Source organism: Camelina sativa, chromosome 17 (assembly GCF_030686135.1).
Source record: "Camelina sativa cultivar CO46 ecotype springtype chromosome 17, ASM3068613v1".
Lineage (NCBI taxonomy): Eukaryota > Viridiplantae > Streptophyta > Magnoliopsida > Brassicales > Brassicaceae > Camelina > Camelina sativa.
Genome location: NC_141896.1, coordinates 19,479,893 through 19,494,897, shown reverse-complemented (window position 1 = coordinate 19,494,897; position 15,005 = coordinate 19,479,893). Strand labels below are relative to the sequence as shown.

Sequence of the window (15,005 nt, the reverse complement as noted above, 5' to 3'; positions counted from 1 at the left end):
TCTTTTCAATTCATCAATAGAAAAGATTCTCGTACAGGTTTGTGTGCTCTTGTTTTGTTTAAGATGAGAAGTTACTATAAAATTATATAAAGATTCTGATACAAACAGGAGCAACTCCAGATACTCCAATAACAACCTGTTGAGACTTTGATATTACAGTAGCATTCATCCAAATGCCAATGTAAACCCCTTTGAAGTCCAAGAAAAGCTATTCAGATTCTCCAGTTACATATTCCAAATATCATATACTTCTGCTCCCAGCTTAATTGCTATAGAGATAAAGAACGCTTTGCTTTTCCGAGAAGTTACCTGAGCAACTCTGTTTTTTCAAGAGCTCTTAAACACCTGTAAGGAAGAGTTGGTGGACCAATCACCTTGCCTCTAAATTTGGTTTTGCTATCTCAACAAATTGATTGAGAATATTGAATGGAGACATAGAAAAGGCTCTTACAATGCCAATATCTAGTGCTAGATGAGCTTTACAATGGTTCTCTGCAACCACAAGAATAACAAACACTACTAATATAGTTCAAAAGATTAACTTGATGAATAAACTATAAGACAGTATCTACAACATCTATCAAGACATACTTTTTCTTATGAAAAAAAGTCAAGAACCTTAGAAATCTACAGGAATAAACTTGAAACTTTCAATCTATAAATCTTTTCAGACATTACCTTTACCACTGAAATTTATGCAAGTTTAACTTCTCTAGACGTGTGTGCATTAATATTGGTTTCAGACGTTTTAGTTTTCCTAATTATTCTCTACATATCTGAACACTAGTCCCCTGAAAGGAACCTAGGAATCCATTGAAAACTGCAGGTTTAGGGGGGTTTTATTTCTTTGAGAACATCAAAAGGCCTACAAGTTCTATATCTCTCATTCACTTATTGTACAAATCATTGTTTCTAAATGTTTCTGTATAAGATTTATACTCACACTCACATGGTTATGTCTTATCAACAGAAATTCTAATCCACGAGCTGGTTAGTAGAGTATTGGTTACCAACTTTGTGACCCCTTATGATCACATAAAACAAAGACAGAAGCATGTGTTCTGTCTGTTTGGTTTCTCTAATCTATCTAAACTCCTAAAGTTTCTCCTTTATATATAGCCTAACAAGCCTATTGGATTCTTCATCAACCATAACTTGCATTCAAAGAGTTCTAAAACACAGCTTACAAGTCTCTTTTACTTTCCAATCTGAAAACAAAAAAAACTCTTCCCTGAAAATAATGATGAACGCAAAGAAGCTCTTGAAGATGGCAAAGAAATGGCAACAGAGAGCAGCTTTAAGCAGGAAAAGAATCTCATTTCAGAGATCAACTTCTTCTACTAATAGCAGATCAACCGCTGCAGAGAAAGGCTGTTTTGTGGTTTACACATCCGATAAAATCCGCTTTGCGTTTCCAATAAGTTACCTGAGCAACCCTGTTTTCCAAGAGCTCTTGAAGATCTCTGAAGAAGAGTTTGGTCTCTCCACCGATGGACCAATCACATTGCCATTCCATTCGGGTTTCTTGGAGTATCTCATCAAATTGATCAAACGAAGAATGGATGGAGATACAGAAAAGGCTCTGCTAATGTCAATCTCTAGTGCTAGATGTTCTTTGCCATGCTCTTTTCAACAACAAGAACAATTGCTTGTATTTTAGAGAAATTAGTTAGTGTATAGCAGTTTCTATGTTTGTAAAGATTAATCCACTCTATCAGGTTAGACAGATTATTTTAGAAATAAAAACCATTTCTTTATCTCTCTCATTTACACTGTCTCATCAAAATCAACGTTTACTGTAAATAAAGAGAAAAATGAGATAACTTTGACATCATTTGTTGTGACAGTTTACTCAACCTTTTTTGCTCTAAAGCTTAAAGTCATAAACATGAGTAGAAGTAATACAAGACATGAGAATTTGTATGGTCTAAGGAAATGTGAAATTGTAGAAGGAATAATTCTCTTCTTTTTTTCCTAGCAAGAAAATCAAAGGACCTACATGCTCGTCATCTTTGCTACACCGGCACATGTCTTTCTTTGTATCTCTCTATCTGATCATTAACTTTAATCAGATTTGTTTTCTTGGTGATAAGTACAAAAAATCTAAAAAAATTGTGACTCACATTTGATTTAGCTGATGGACCACTAACCAACCTGGGACCCTTATCCTAGCAAATAAAGGTGTACACAGTTTGGTATTTTTGGCTTCTCTTGTATATATAACGTCTCAGTACCTAAATCCCATCACGTTAATGTCCATATAGGATTCATACCACATGATCATGTCTTCTCACCATAAATTCTATAGTCCACAAGTTGATTACCAACTTGGGAGACCCTTATTGATCACATAGAGTAGAGACATTAGCATGTGCCGTGTCTGGTTAGATTGCTCAGGAGCTTGTTACAAAGCCTATCTAATAGTTTCTCTCCTTCTATATAATGAAACAAGCTAATGGCATTCTTCATCAACAAGAACTTTCATTCAAAGAGCTCTACAAAAAAAAAAAGAACTCACAAAAAAATTTCTCCTTCATTCTCACTCCATCTCACTTTCCGATCTAAATCTTTGTTTAAAATGATGATGAACACAAAGAAGCTAATCAAGATGGCCAAGAAATGGCAACATAGAGCAGCCTTAAGCAGGAAAAGAATCTCATTTCAGAAGTCAAGTGCTACTCCAAGAAGCTCAGCCGCTGTAGAGAAGGGCTGTTTCGTGGTTTACACGGCGGATAACATCCGGTTTGCTTTTCCAATAAGTTACCTGAGCAACTCTATTGTCCAAGAGCTCTTGAAAATATCTGAAGAAGAGTTCGGTCTCCCGACGGAAGGACCAATCACATTGCCATTTGATTCGTCATTCTTAGAGTACATAATCAAAATGATCCAACGAAGAATAGATGGAGATACAGAAAAGGCTCTGTTGTTGTCAATCTCTACTGCTAGATGCTCTTTGCAACAACAACAATTTAGTATTAATCAACAATTGCTTGTATTTTAGAATTTAGCAAAAATCTATGTGTTTTGTAAAGTTAATAGTGGATTTGATAGACAGATCATTTCAGAAATACAAATTATTATTTTATAATCTTATTTTGTCTCATAAAACAAATCAAATCAACTTCTTTTTAAAAGGAAAAAAAAAAAACGTATAACTTCAAAAGTCACTTGTTGTGACAGTTTCAGATAAATCTCTGAATCTTTAAGCCAAAAGTTTCATTCGGTATGAGTAAATCGAATATCTCACATCACATGTAAAGGACTGCACAAGAACAAGAGAGGGTTCTTCTAACGATATGAACAAGGGGTGTGTTTTTTAGAGTAGTTAAAAAAAATGAGGGTTATTTGGTGAATTAACCATACTTGAGGGATCTGTTTTTTCCCGGGTTTATTTACCCATTTTCCCGCTAAACTGCTAATGCTTAGTAGTTTAGTACTAATCTCATCAGTTTCAGTGTATAGAGAAAAAAATAACTTAAGGGTTGTAAATTTTTCATTTTTGCCCTGACTCTGACTGACTCCGTTGGAAAGCTTTACTTTTTCTTATTTCTAAGGTATGTTAACGGCTTATGTCTGGTCTTTTCCCCGGCCCTTTCGCCTGGTTTTGCTAAGAATGTATCTTTAGTCTTTAGTGGTTCTCTTGTGTGTGTGTTTTAGATCTCATAAGAGTTTGATTTCTGCGTTTCTCCATTGGTTTTGTGTATCCTAGGTAGACCGATCGTTCTAATAAGCTATTCTATTAATTGCATTTCCCATCTAAAGTTGTTTTGAAGACTGTTCAATTTCTTTCTTGATGTAATCGTGCATTGTTCACTGTTCTTGTCTTTGAAACGGTAAGCACTATGTAGTATATAGAGTTTTTATTTTCATTAGGAACCTTTTGGTTAATCACAATGTAAGTTATTGGTTCCTTGACTGGTCTTTTTGTGTGTTTGGAGACTTATCTGATTGGGGTTTTTTGAATTTTCTTAAGAGGTTTATATTACTACAATGGATTGCAACAAAGAAGAGGCTAGAAGAGAGAAGAAAAATCCAAACAAGGTTCGTGCAGCCAAAAAGAGGAGGAGATTTGATATTGATGTTGCTGGATCTAGAACAAAACATAATAAACGGAGGCAAAAGCAGCAGGGCATCACTCAGTTTGGGAGAAGCCTTTCTGCAACAGCGGAAGAAGAGCTTAAAGCAGCAGAGACTGGATCAACTGATTTGAGTCAAGAGGTTCAAGGTAAAGAAGATCAGATAGAGTCAGTGAAAAACAAACTTATCCAGCTTAGGAGAAAAATGGAAGAGGAGACTGATAGAAAGAAGAAAGATTTGCTTCTGATACTTTCCAAAATTGAAGTGTCTGGCAAGCAGCTTGCGGCTGTTGATCAAGAACTTGAGGTGAAAGAAAAGAGAGTCCAAGAATTGAACAATCTGATCAACATCTCTGGTGAACAGCTTGACTTGAAATCCAAAGAATTAGGACGAGTCCAAAAGCTGACTGAGGCACAAAGGAAAGTACTTTGTGATATGAAAATGAAGCAGCAAGCTGATGCATGTATCAGTGACACTAGCCAAGAAGATTCAGCTGAAAGCCAACTTCAAGAAATCACAGCTCATCTTACTCCCCGAGGGGTCTCCTTATGTCTTAGAAGTTCACGTGATCCAGCAGAATATGTTCTGGAACAAATGGAAGATGGTCTTTCTGACGAAGTGTTTTTAGGGGACTTGTTCGTGGAGATTTTGGTTCTTTTTCTTGGTGAGCTCGCCAAAATTCAGCAACTGGTTAAGTCTCAACTGCAGCTCAGGGCCAGAAAAATGGCAAATTCATGGAAAAGGAAGATGACAAAACGGCCTCTTGAGGCCTTAGCCTTTCTTATGTTTATGGTGGCTTATGGATTAAAGAATTTGATCAATGAAGATGACACTGCTCTACTTGCTTCGTTTATTGCTCAATACAAACAGGCTCCAACACTCTTTCACTCTATTGGTCTCAAGCATGAGCTGATCCAAGGTTAGTTTTGTAGTCATCATCACATCTACTCAACTACACTTTATTCAATCGTTTCGATACTAAACGTTTGATTCATTCTTCTGCAGAGTTTGTTGAAGAGCTCATCACGAAAAGCCAATATTTTCCTGCAGCCCGGCTTATATGTTTGTTTAAGCTTAAGAAAGAGTTCTCATTCTCACCCTCAGAGCTCGTAACTGAAGAGATCATCAGTTTAAGGCGGTCTTTCCTGAAAAATAAATCAACTGGATCCTCCAAGGTTTAACACTTTTGTTCACTTGCATGATCTTGTGTATTTGATTATGTACGTACTGATCTTGGAGATAATGAATCTATGTTTGGTTCTTCTTTCTTTAGGGTCTACGAAAAGATGCTGGAAGATTGAACACTATACTTAAACTTGTGAGAGATCATAATCTTGAAGTCAATCTCCCTGGGGACCTCATTGTAAATCTCATGATCCAGAGAAAAAAATCAAGAGAACAACCGACCCCTCTAGTTCGTTTCCCTGGCGTGGCCGAGGATTGCTACTCATCAACAAATCCACAAGCACAACATGAATCTTCAGGTTCCTAAACCTGAGGTTATACCCTACTTGAACTAAATCCTCATCTTGCTAAATGTCTAAACGCTAGTAGGAAGTAGGAACCAAAGTTAGCGTGTATACAGCTAGTGCTCCTGGTTATTAGGGTACGTCTTAGGCTAAACTTCGTGTATTTATGTACTTGCTCTCTCTTTTGATTGCACATGTTGAGTTTTGTCTCTACAAAATTTATGATGACATCTTTTTCTTGCAAAGTTTAAAACCATATCTGTTGTTCATATATTGCCCCCAAAAAATTACTGAGCTTTTGAATAAATTCCTATTGATGAAAAAGGTTATGATAATTGGAATTATAGAGGAAAGAACTTTAGAATCTATGTAACCTTTTCACTCTCTTAAAGATCTACTATGTAACAACTGGAAATATCTACAGGTTTAAGGTTTTAACTCTCCTGAGAAACATCCAAGGCCCTACAAAGTTCTACATCTTTCATTCACTAGCACATGTCTTTGTGTTTAAGTTGAATTGTAATACATTTATTGTATAAGACTCGTACCCACATCCACATGGTCATGTCTTTTCAGGAGAAGATTATAATCCACAATTTGATGAGGAGACAAGATTGGTTACTAACTTTGGACCCCTTATGATCATATACAACAAAGACAGACACATGTATTCTGTTCGGTATGGTTGCTCTAATCTATCTAAACTCTTAAAGTTTCTCCTTTATATATAGCCTAAAAGAAGCCGGATTCTTCATCAACCAAAACTTGCATACAACACAGTTAACAAGTCTCTCTTACTTTCCAATCTGAAAAAAAAAAAAAACTCTTCCCTGAAAATAATGATGAACACGAAGAAGCTTATGAAGATGGCCAAGAAATGGCAACAGAGAGCAGCCTTAAGCAGGAAAAGAATCTCATTTCAGAGATCGATTTCTACTACTAGCAGATCAATCTCTGCAGAGAAAGGCTGTTTTGTGGTTTACACATCCGATAAAATACGCTTTGCGTTTCCAATAAGTTACCTGAACAACTCTGTTTTCCAAGAGCTCTTGAAGATATCTGAAGAAGAGTTTGGCCTCTCGACCGGAGGACCAATCACATTGCCATTCGATTCGGTTTTCTTGGAGTATCTCATCAATTTTATTCAAAGGCGAATAGACGGAGACACAGAAAAGGCTCTGCTAATGTCAATCTCTAGTGCTAGATGTTCTTTGCAACAACAAGAACAGAGTAGTCAACAATTGCTTGTATTTTAGAGAATTAAAGTGTAGCAATTTTCTTGTGTCTGTAAAGATTCTACTGTATTAGATTAGACAGATTATTTCAGAAATACAAACTATTACTTATGTTTCTCTTTTAGACTATCTCATCAAAATCAATCTTCATTGTAAACAACTAAAAATAAGATTAAATTTAACATCACTTGTTGACTTGTTGTGACAGTTCACTCAAACTGTTATCCTCTGAAACTCTTGTCAAAACAAATGGTGAAGTGGCTACAACTCTCATTCATGTCAATTCATCAATTGTCCTTATGAATCTCTTAAAAGTAATACAAGACTGGATAAGTACTGGTAGTACCAACAAAAGATGTTTGTATGATCTAAGCTTAATCTATCTCAAAGGAATAGATGATCCACTGTCTTTTTTCCTGGCCGTAAAATCTAAGGACCTGCATTCTCTTAATCTTTGTTAGCACATGTCTTTCTTTGTATCTTTCTATTGGAATCATTAATTCTAACCACATTTGGTGTCCTTGATTTCACCAAAAGATTTGTTGTCCCCTGAATAATTCTTGATCTACTTTTTTGTGACTCACATTTGATTTAGCTGATGGACCACTAACCAAATAGGGACCCTTATGCTACGAAACAAAGCTGTACAGAAGGATGAATTGGCATTTTTGGCTTCTCCTGTGTGTGTGTGTGTGTAACCTATAAGATTCATACCCACATGATCATGTCTTCTCATAATAAGTTGTTTAGTCCACACTCAACAAGTTGAGTTGCAGACATAATTGATTACCAACTTGGGGACCCTTATGATCACATAGATTAGAAACATAAGCATGTTGTGTCTGTTTAGGTTGCTCAAGAGCTTGTCACAAAGCCTATCTAATCCTAATACTTTCTCCTTCTATATAATGATGAAAAAAGCCTATGGTATACTTCATCAATCATCATAACTTTCATTCAGAGAACTCTACAAACAAAACTTACAAACCTTTTCTCTTTCTTCATCCATATCACTTTGGATCTAAATCTTTTCCCTGAAAATGATGATAAACGCAAAGAAGCTCTTGAAGATGGCCAAGAAATGGCAACAAAGAGCAGCCTTAAGCAGAAAAAGAATCTCATTTCAGAGGTCAAGGGCTTCTAACAACTCAACTGCTGCAGAAAAGGAATGTTTCGTGGTTTACACGGCGGATAAAATCCGGTTTGCGTTCCCAATAAGTTACCTGAGCAACTTTATTGTCCAAGAGCTCTTGAGAATATCTGAAGAAGAGTTTGGTCTGCCGACGGAAGGACCAATCACATTGCCATTTGATTCGGCGTTTCTAGAGTATCTCATCAAACTGATCCAAAGAAGAATGGATGGAGATACAGAAAAGGCTCTGTTAATGTCAATCTCTAGTGCTAGATGCTCTTTGCAACCACAAGAACAACAGAGTAGTATTACTCAACAACTGCTTGTATTTTAGAGTTTAGTAAATTTATATGTTTAAGCATAGTTTATAGTAGATTAGATAAGATCATTTCAGAAATACAAACTATTGTTTTGTTTTATCATTAAGTTTGTCTCTTGTCTTATCATAATACAAAATCAACTTCCATTTAAATGGAAACTTCATCGATCTTCAAAAATCACTTGTTCTGACATACAAATCTCTGAAATCTTCAAGCCATTTAACTTGATGAAACGTTTTCACTCATTTACAGAGAGATCTATTAAAACCCATTGAAGTTTCTGCAAGTTGGTTAATAGATAGGATCGGTTACCAATTTTGGGACCCCTTATGATCACATACAACAAAGACAGAGAAGCATGTTTTCATCCTGATTTGTTTGCTCTAATACATTAAAACTCAATAGGTTCTCTTAGTATATATAATGCAACAAGCCTATTGGAGTATTCATCAACCATAACATGCATTCAACTAGTTTCTACAACATAAAGTATCTTTTGATATCCAATCTAAATAGTCTTATCACAAGAAAGAGATGATGAACACAAAGAAGCTAATCAAGATGGCCAGGAAGCCATGATCAAACTTGATTTATTAAATAGTCTTAAAGAAAGGTACTTATTAAAAAGAGCATAAACGCCCAGATAACTCCAATGACATGCTCATAGCTTTCAACAAAGTCCAATGAACCATCTCTTTCTTCTTCCCCTTGTCCCTTCTCTGTCAGAATCTGAATCTGATTCTATATAGTCTGTATCCCCAAGTGGAGCATGGAATGGCTTGAGCAGGTCTGAATCGTTAACATGAAGATCCTCAACGTGGTTAACAAAGGTGCGAACGCTACAAGGTTTCTCAAACCCTTCACCAAAACCTTGGATTTCAACACGCTGGAGAATGTTCCTCTCGGGATTGAAGTAGAAAACATAAAACGGTTGGCCAGATGTATACTTGCGCATGGAAAACACGATTTCACCCGAAGCAGTCGCTCCAGCGATGTAAACGTGACGACGGAAGAAAACCTTATCGGTACTCCAAGTGTAGGTATGTTTCGACCAATCCTGCTTCGCTACATCCTCTAAAACCCACACATGCAACTCATTATTGGCATCAGCGACGAGATTCTTTTCCAAATAGTTGTCGACATCCAACTCATAAGTAGCAGCCTGATAAATGTCGAAATCATCCTCCCAGTAAATCATAGCTAATTTGCCCTTAAAGTTGATCAATCGACAAAACCTTTCAACGAAAATAAAGCTGAACTTTTCAGACCTCACATGGAAGCAAACAATCACATAATCAGACAATGTAGCACCATTTATGTTATCCCAACCCTTGGTGTCACCTAAGTAGTACACAACACCGTTGATACAAACCCCATCACTCCTAATCTCATGTCGCAAGGGACATTTAATCTTTCTCCAGCTCATATCAGAAGCAGCTCCAAACGTAAGAACATAATGATGACCAGGACCAGAAGCATAGGCCATGTACAATACCTTGTACTGCTTCCCAATCGGATCAAATCCGAAAAAGCTAAAAGCTTTTCTGTAAGTATAGCGTTTAGGTAAGACCGCGTACCGTCCAGTGTTTGGGTTACAGATGACAGGTCTTCCCTGGTATCGACAACCATGGAAATAGACCAAGCCAGAGTTGTAGCCACATGAAAAGTACTTGATGTTACTGTAATGATCGAGCTGTATATCCTCTAGAGAGAACTTCTTCACATGAAACTCGGCGGCCGATACAAGAGCCGAGGAGGATGATTTCTCATACGGATCCTCAAGCTGAGGCGAGGAGAAGAAGCACCACTCGCCACAGCTTTTGGGGTTACCGTCGTCTGCGATGGCGAATAAGAGCCGCGGCTTAGACGAGGACTTGGTCAGAAACAAGGACTTGAAGTATGGAGTAGCAAACAATGAAGCCCATTGCTTCGACACGCAACGAAACCTCGCGACTGCATCTCCAGGCAATCTCGAGATTATCTCCAGGATGAGCTCAGTCGACATGGGAGGTGTTGATTTCATCATCTGAGAAGAGTAACAGTGCAACAAGAGAACTCGGTGGGTGTGAGAATCAGAATTCAGAACGTCTCTCTCTCAGCAATTTCTTAGGGTTACAGCCGCTGAAGTCTCTCCAAGACACACCCTTTCTTTACTCACGAGCTTGGTTTATATACCGAACCGAATCCAAAGTAAATAGGTCGGTTAGGTTTTACTAAACCGTAAACCATGTAAGCTACAATTAAACCAATTGACTTTTACATTGACATTACCCCAGTCAATGAATGCTAATTTTCCAATTGAACATAAATTTGACTAAAACTGTTTTCTTTATTCTGCAATACCACTAAACGAGACATTATTTATGGTCGTCTAATGTTACAGGACTTGCTTACTAACGTTTGTAACATCCACTGTTAGGAAATGGTATTTTGAAGTGCCAAACCATCTCTATGAAGACCAATGCTCAGTCGTCATACATTTCATCGTTTTCCCTTACTGAACTCTTGTTTAAAACTTAAAAGAGCTCGAAATCTTGTGTATATTTGCGTAATATAAAAAAATTGACAAATTGCTTTGAAATTAGAGACATAAAAGACTGAAATTTACATTCAAAACTTGTACAATCTTTTACAACCAAGCAACTAGAATAAAAAGATGTGCTTTAAGAGATTGAACAAGTTCTTCATAGTAATCAGATCATCCACATTGTTGGATATGAGTTTCACCCAGCCTTAACAGGCTTTCCTACAGGCCCACTATCGAAACAGTCACCCCAAAATCCAGGAATGTAGACCGACTAAAACACACTTGTCGGACCGACAAAACTCCTAGAAGGCCCAATTGAGACGGACAGCCCAATAAGTGACGGCCCGAATAAGAACGATCACCGACTTTACTCGAAGACAATCCCACATCGATCCCGAGGCAGAGAGATGAAGCGTCCCATCAGCTATAAATACCCAGGGAGCAGCTTGCAGAAGGAATCAAGTAACATTGGCCAGGAGTCAGGAGTAAATCCGATTCTAAGCTATAGTTCAGTTAGTCATTTTGAGAATACAATTCTCTGTAATTTGCCGATCGGCTTATAACGGTTATATTGTAATTCGACGATCTTTGACTATCTTAATAAAAGTCCTTTGTTTCACCCTTCCTAAATATCATCCCCCAAGTTAGTAGAGATACTAGTTCAACACACATGAGAAGCCACTGCAACACCAAGAGAAGTATGCTGAAAACCCCTGCATTAAGTAAACAAAAAGACAAAAGATGATAACGAATACCATAAGAATGCTTTAGAAAACCAAAACAAAACCTAAGATTGATAAAAAAAATAGATGTAAACAGGTATTAAAGTAACAGGTAGCTTATGGTTTATAAAGAAGCTAACAGTGTTGCAAAGCCTGAAATTCACTTTCTGCCTAAGAAAAACGAGACAAACACAACAACATAGAGTAAAAAACAGAGTGTGACTGTGTGAGAGAATCAGACAAAAATAGTCAATCAACATGCTACAACCATCGCAATGGATGCAAATTAAGACTGGGGCGACAATTCCTTATCATCACTTTCCTCAAAATCTGAGCTAAACGAAGAAACACTATAGACACATACAACACCTAATTCACCACACTAACACAACAACATAGAGTAGCCAGGGTTTAGGGTTTATCAAGAAGAAGAAGAAATACAATAAGATTGACACAAGAGCCCCTAAACACGAACAAAGACATGATTCCAAGTTGAGTCTCTCTCACTCTCTCTGTTTTAAGCTATGAGGGAGAGGCTGTCAGCGACTGCGTTATATATAGAGACAGCAGCACTTTGATTTCAAGAAGTAGCTAAATAGGGTTTTCGGTTTATTTCCGTTCTTTTGATTTAACTTAATTAAAACCGGTATTCCAAAATTTCTCAAGTTTTTTTTTAGCTTCACTCATTTGCAAACAAATCAATGTAACAAGGCCATAACCACTGAGACTTCTGCAGACATCAAAGGGCCTACAAAGTTCTACATCTTTCATTCACTAACACATGTCTTTGTGTTTTGATTGAATTTGTAATACTATTATTGTATACGACTCGTACGTACCCACATCCACATGGTCATGTCTTTTCAGGAGAGGTTTCTAATCCATAATTTTGGTGAGGAGACAAGATTGGTTACTAACTTTTTGGGACCCCTTATGATCACATAAACAAAGACAGACGCTTGTTATTCTGTCTAGTATGGTTGCTCTTAATTTTATCTAAACTCTAAATAGTTTCTCCTTATATATATATATATATATATATAATCAAACAAGCCTATAGGATTCTTCATCAACCAAAACTTGCATTCAAAGAGTTATACAACACAGCAAACAAGTCTCTCCTACTTTTCAATCTGCAAAAATAATGATGAACACAAAGAAGCTCATGAAAATGGCCAAGAAATGGCAACAGAGAGCAGCCTTAAGCAGGAAAAGAATCTCATTTCAGAGATCAACTTCTTCTACTACTAGCAGATCAATCTCTGCAGAGAAAGGCTGTTTTGTGGTTTACACATCCGATAAAATACGCTTTGCGTTTCCAATAAGTTACCTGAACAACTCTGTTTTCCAAGAGCTCTTGAAGATATCTGAAGAAGAGTTTGGTCTCTCCACTAGTGGACCAATCACATTGCCATTCGATTCATTTTTCTTTGAGTATCTCATCAATTTGATCCAAAGGCGAATAGACGGAGACACAGAAAAGGCTTTGTTAATGTCAATCTCTAGTGCTAGATGTTCTTTGCAACAACAAGAACAGAGTCGTCAACAGTTGCTTGTATTCTAGAGAATTAGAGTGTAGCAATTTTCTTGTGTCTGTAAAGATTCTACTGTATTAGATTAGACAGATTATTTCAGAAATACAAACTATTACTTATGTTTCTCTTTTTGACTATCTCATCAAAATCAATCTTCATTGTAAACAAAGAAAAATGAGATCAATTTAATCACATGTTGTGACAGTTTTACTCAAACTGTAATGCTCTGAAACTCTGTCAAAAAAATGGTGCAGTGGCAATTCATCAATTGTCCTTATGAATCTCTTAGAGGTAATACTGGCAATTCATCCAACAAAGGATGTTTGTATAATCTAGGCTTAATCTATCTCAAAGGAACTGTAAAAATTTGAAGGAATAGTTTGATTCTCTGTATAATCTAGACTTCATCTTTGCTAGCACATGTCTTTCTTTGTATCTTTTTATTGGATCATTAATTTCAACCACATCTGCTGGCCTTGATTTCACCAAAATATTTGTTGTCCCCTGAATAATACTTGATCTATTTTTTGTGTGACTGACATTTGATTTAGCTGATGGACCACTAACCAACTAGGGACCCTTTTGCTACGAAACAAAAGCTGTACAGATGGATGAATTGGCATTTTTGGCTTCTCTTGTGTGTGTGTGTGTGTGTGTAACCTATAAGATTCATACCCACATGACCGTGTCTTCTCACAATAACTTGTTTAGTCCACACTCCACAAGTTGAGTTGCAGACATAATTGATTACCAACTTGGGACCCTTATGAGCACATAGATTAGAAACATAAGCATGTGTTGTGTCTGTTTAGGTTGCTCAGAAGCTTGTCAGTTGTCACAAAGCCTATCTAATCCTAATACTTTCTCCTTCTATATAATGATGAAAGAAGCCTATGTTATACTTCATCAATCATCATAACTTTCATTCAGAGACCTCTACAAACAAAACTTACAAACCTTTTCTCTTTCTTTATCCATATTACTTTGGATCTAAATCTTTTACCTGAAAATGATGATAAACGCAAAGAAGCTCTTGAAGATGGCCAAGAAATGGCAACAAAGAGCAGCCTTAAGCAGAAAAAGAATCTCATTTCAGAGGTCAAGGGCTTCTTACAACTCAACTGCTGCAGAAAAGGGATGTTTCGTGGTTTACACGGCGGATAAAATCCGGTTTGCGTTCCCAATAAGTTACCTGAGCAACTCTATTGTCCAAGAGCTCTTGAGAATATCTGAAGAAGAGTTTGGTCTGCCGACGGAAGGACCAATCACACTGCCATTTGATTTGGCTTTTCTAGAGTATCTCATCAAGCTGATCCAAAGACGAATGGATGGAGATACAGAAAAGGCTCTGTTAATATCAATCTCTAGTGCTAGATGCTCTTTGCAACCACAAGAACAACAGAGTAGTATTATTACTCAACAACTGCTTGTATTTTAGAGTTTGGTAAATTTATATGTTTTAGCAGAGTTTATATTAGATTAGATAGATCATTTCAGAAATACAGACTATTGTTTTGTTAATCTTTTTAAGTTTGTCTCTTGTCTTATCATAATACAAAATCAACTTCCAAAAAAATGGAGATTTCACCTAACTTCAAAAATCACTTGATCTGACAGTTTCATATATATAAAATCTCTGAAACCTTCAAGCCATTTTAACAAAAAGTGATCTAGCTGCGAAAAGTTCATTCACTATGATTCATTGTGTTCATATGCATCTCTGTTAAGGCAAACAAAGACTGAACAAGAGAACAAGAAATGTTCTTATGACTTTAACTGACAAAATGAGTAGAGAATAGACAGCATTACTTAAAATTTAGTAGAAATTACAAAACTGATCTCTATCCACTATAGAAAGTTCCATTTATTCTACAAAGATTAATTTGATGAAACGTTTTCAGTCGTTTACAGAGAGAGCTATTAACAACCATTGAAGTTTCTACAAATTTAGGGTTCTAACTTTTCTGAGAACACATCAACGGGCTGCA

The 15,005-nt window shown here is 36.7% G+C and overlaps 1 protein-coding gene, 1 non-coding gene and 7 pseudogenes across 8 annotated transcripts; 7 read left to right on the top strand and 2 right to left on the bottom strand.

Moving 5' to 3' along the window:
- Window positions 1-1,152: 1,152 nt before the first annotated feature.
- Window positions 1,153-1,766, top strand: LOC147924040 (auxin-responsive protein SAUR61 pseudogene; annotated as a pseudogene).
- Window positions 1,767-2,239: 473 nt separating this feature from the next.
- Window positions 2,240-3,088, top strand: LOC147924039 (auxin-responsive protein SAUR63 pseudogene; annotated as a pseudogene). The gene has a single exon (XR_015587735.1). The product of XR_015587735.1 is annotated as an auxin-responsive protein SAUR63 pseudogene (transcript).
- A 100-nt stretch (window positions 3,089-3,188) lies between these two features.
- Window positions 3,189-5,815, top strand: LOC147924038 (FRIGIDA-like protein 2). The gene is made up of 4 exons (XM_087497296.1): window positions 3,189-3,554; window positions 3,974-4,996; window positions 5,083-5,252; window positions 5,351-5,815. The coding sequence occupies exons 2-4, from the start codon at window positions 3,991-3,993 to the stop codon at window positions 5,567-5,569; spliced, it is 1,395 nt and encodes a 464-aa protein (XP_087353422.1). The 5' UTR covers window positions 3,189-3,554; window positions 3,974-3,990; the 3' UTR covers window positions 5,570-5,815.
- A 474-nt stretch (window positions 5,816-6,289) lies between these two features.
- Window positions 6,290-6,968, top strand: LOC147924037 (auxin-responsive protein SAUR65 pseudogene; annotated as a pseudogene). The gene has a single exon (XR_015587736.1). The product of XR_015587736.1 is annotated as an auxin-responsive protein SAUR65 pseudogene (transcript).
- A 633-nt stretch (window positions 6,969-7,601) lies between these two features.
- Window positions 7,602-8,385, top strand: LOC147924036 (auxin-responsive protein SAUR63 pseudogene; annotated as a pseudogene). The gene has a single exon (XR_015587421.1). The product of XR_015587421.1 is annotated as an auxin-responsive protein SAUR63 pseudogene (transcript).
- A 291-nt stretch (window positions 8,386-8,676) lies between these two features.
- Window positions 8,677-10,391, bottom strand: LOC147924035 (F-box protein At2g16450 pseudogene; annotated as a pseudogene). The gene has a single exon (XR_015587420.1). The product of XR_015587420.1 is annotated as an F-box protein At2g16450 pseudogene (transcript).
- A 1,323-nt stretch (window positions 10,392-11,714) lies between these two features.
- On the bottom strand, window positions 11,715-11,804 carry LOC147924034 (small nucleolar RNA U31b). The gene has a single exon (XR_015588004.1). It is a non-coding gene; the product is annotated as a small nucleolar RNA U31b (small nucleolar RNA).
- A 740-nt stretch (window positions 11,805-12,544) lies between these two features.
- LOC147924033 (auxin-responsive protein SAUR66 pseudogene) lies at window positions 12,545-13,146 on the top strand (annotated as a pseudogene). The gene has a single exon (XR_015587446.1). The product of XR_015587446.1 is annotated as an auxin-responsive protein SAUR66 pseudogene (transcript).
- Window positions 13,147-13,804: 658 nt separating this feature from the next.
- On the top strand, window positions 13,805-14,538 carry LOC147924032 (auxin-responsive protein SAUR63 pseudogene; annotated as a pseudogene). The gene has a single exon (XR_015587419.1). The product of XR_015587419.1 is annotated as an auxin-responsive protein SAUR63 pseudogene (transcript).
- Window positions 14,539-15,005: the final 467 nt, after the last annotated feature.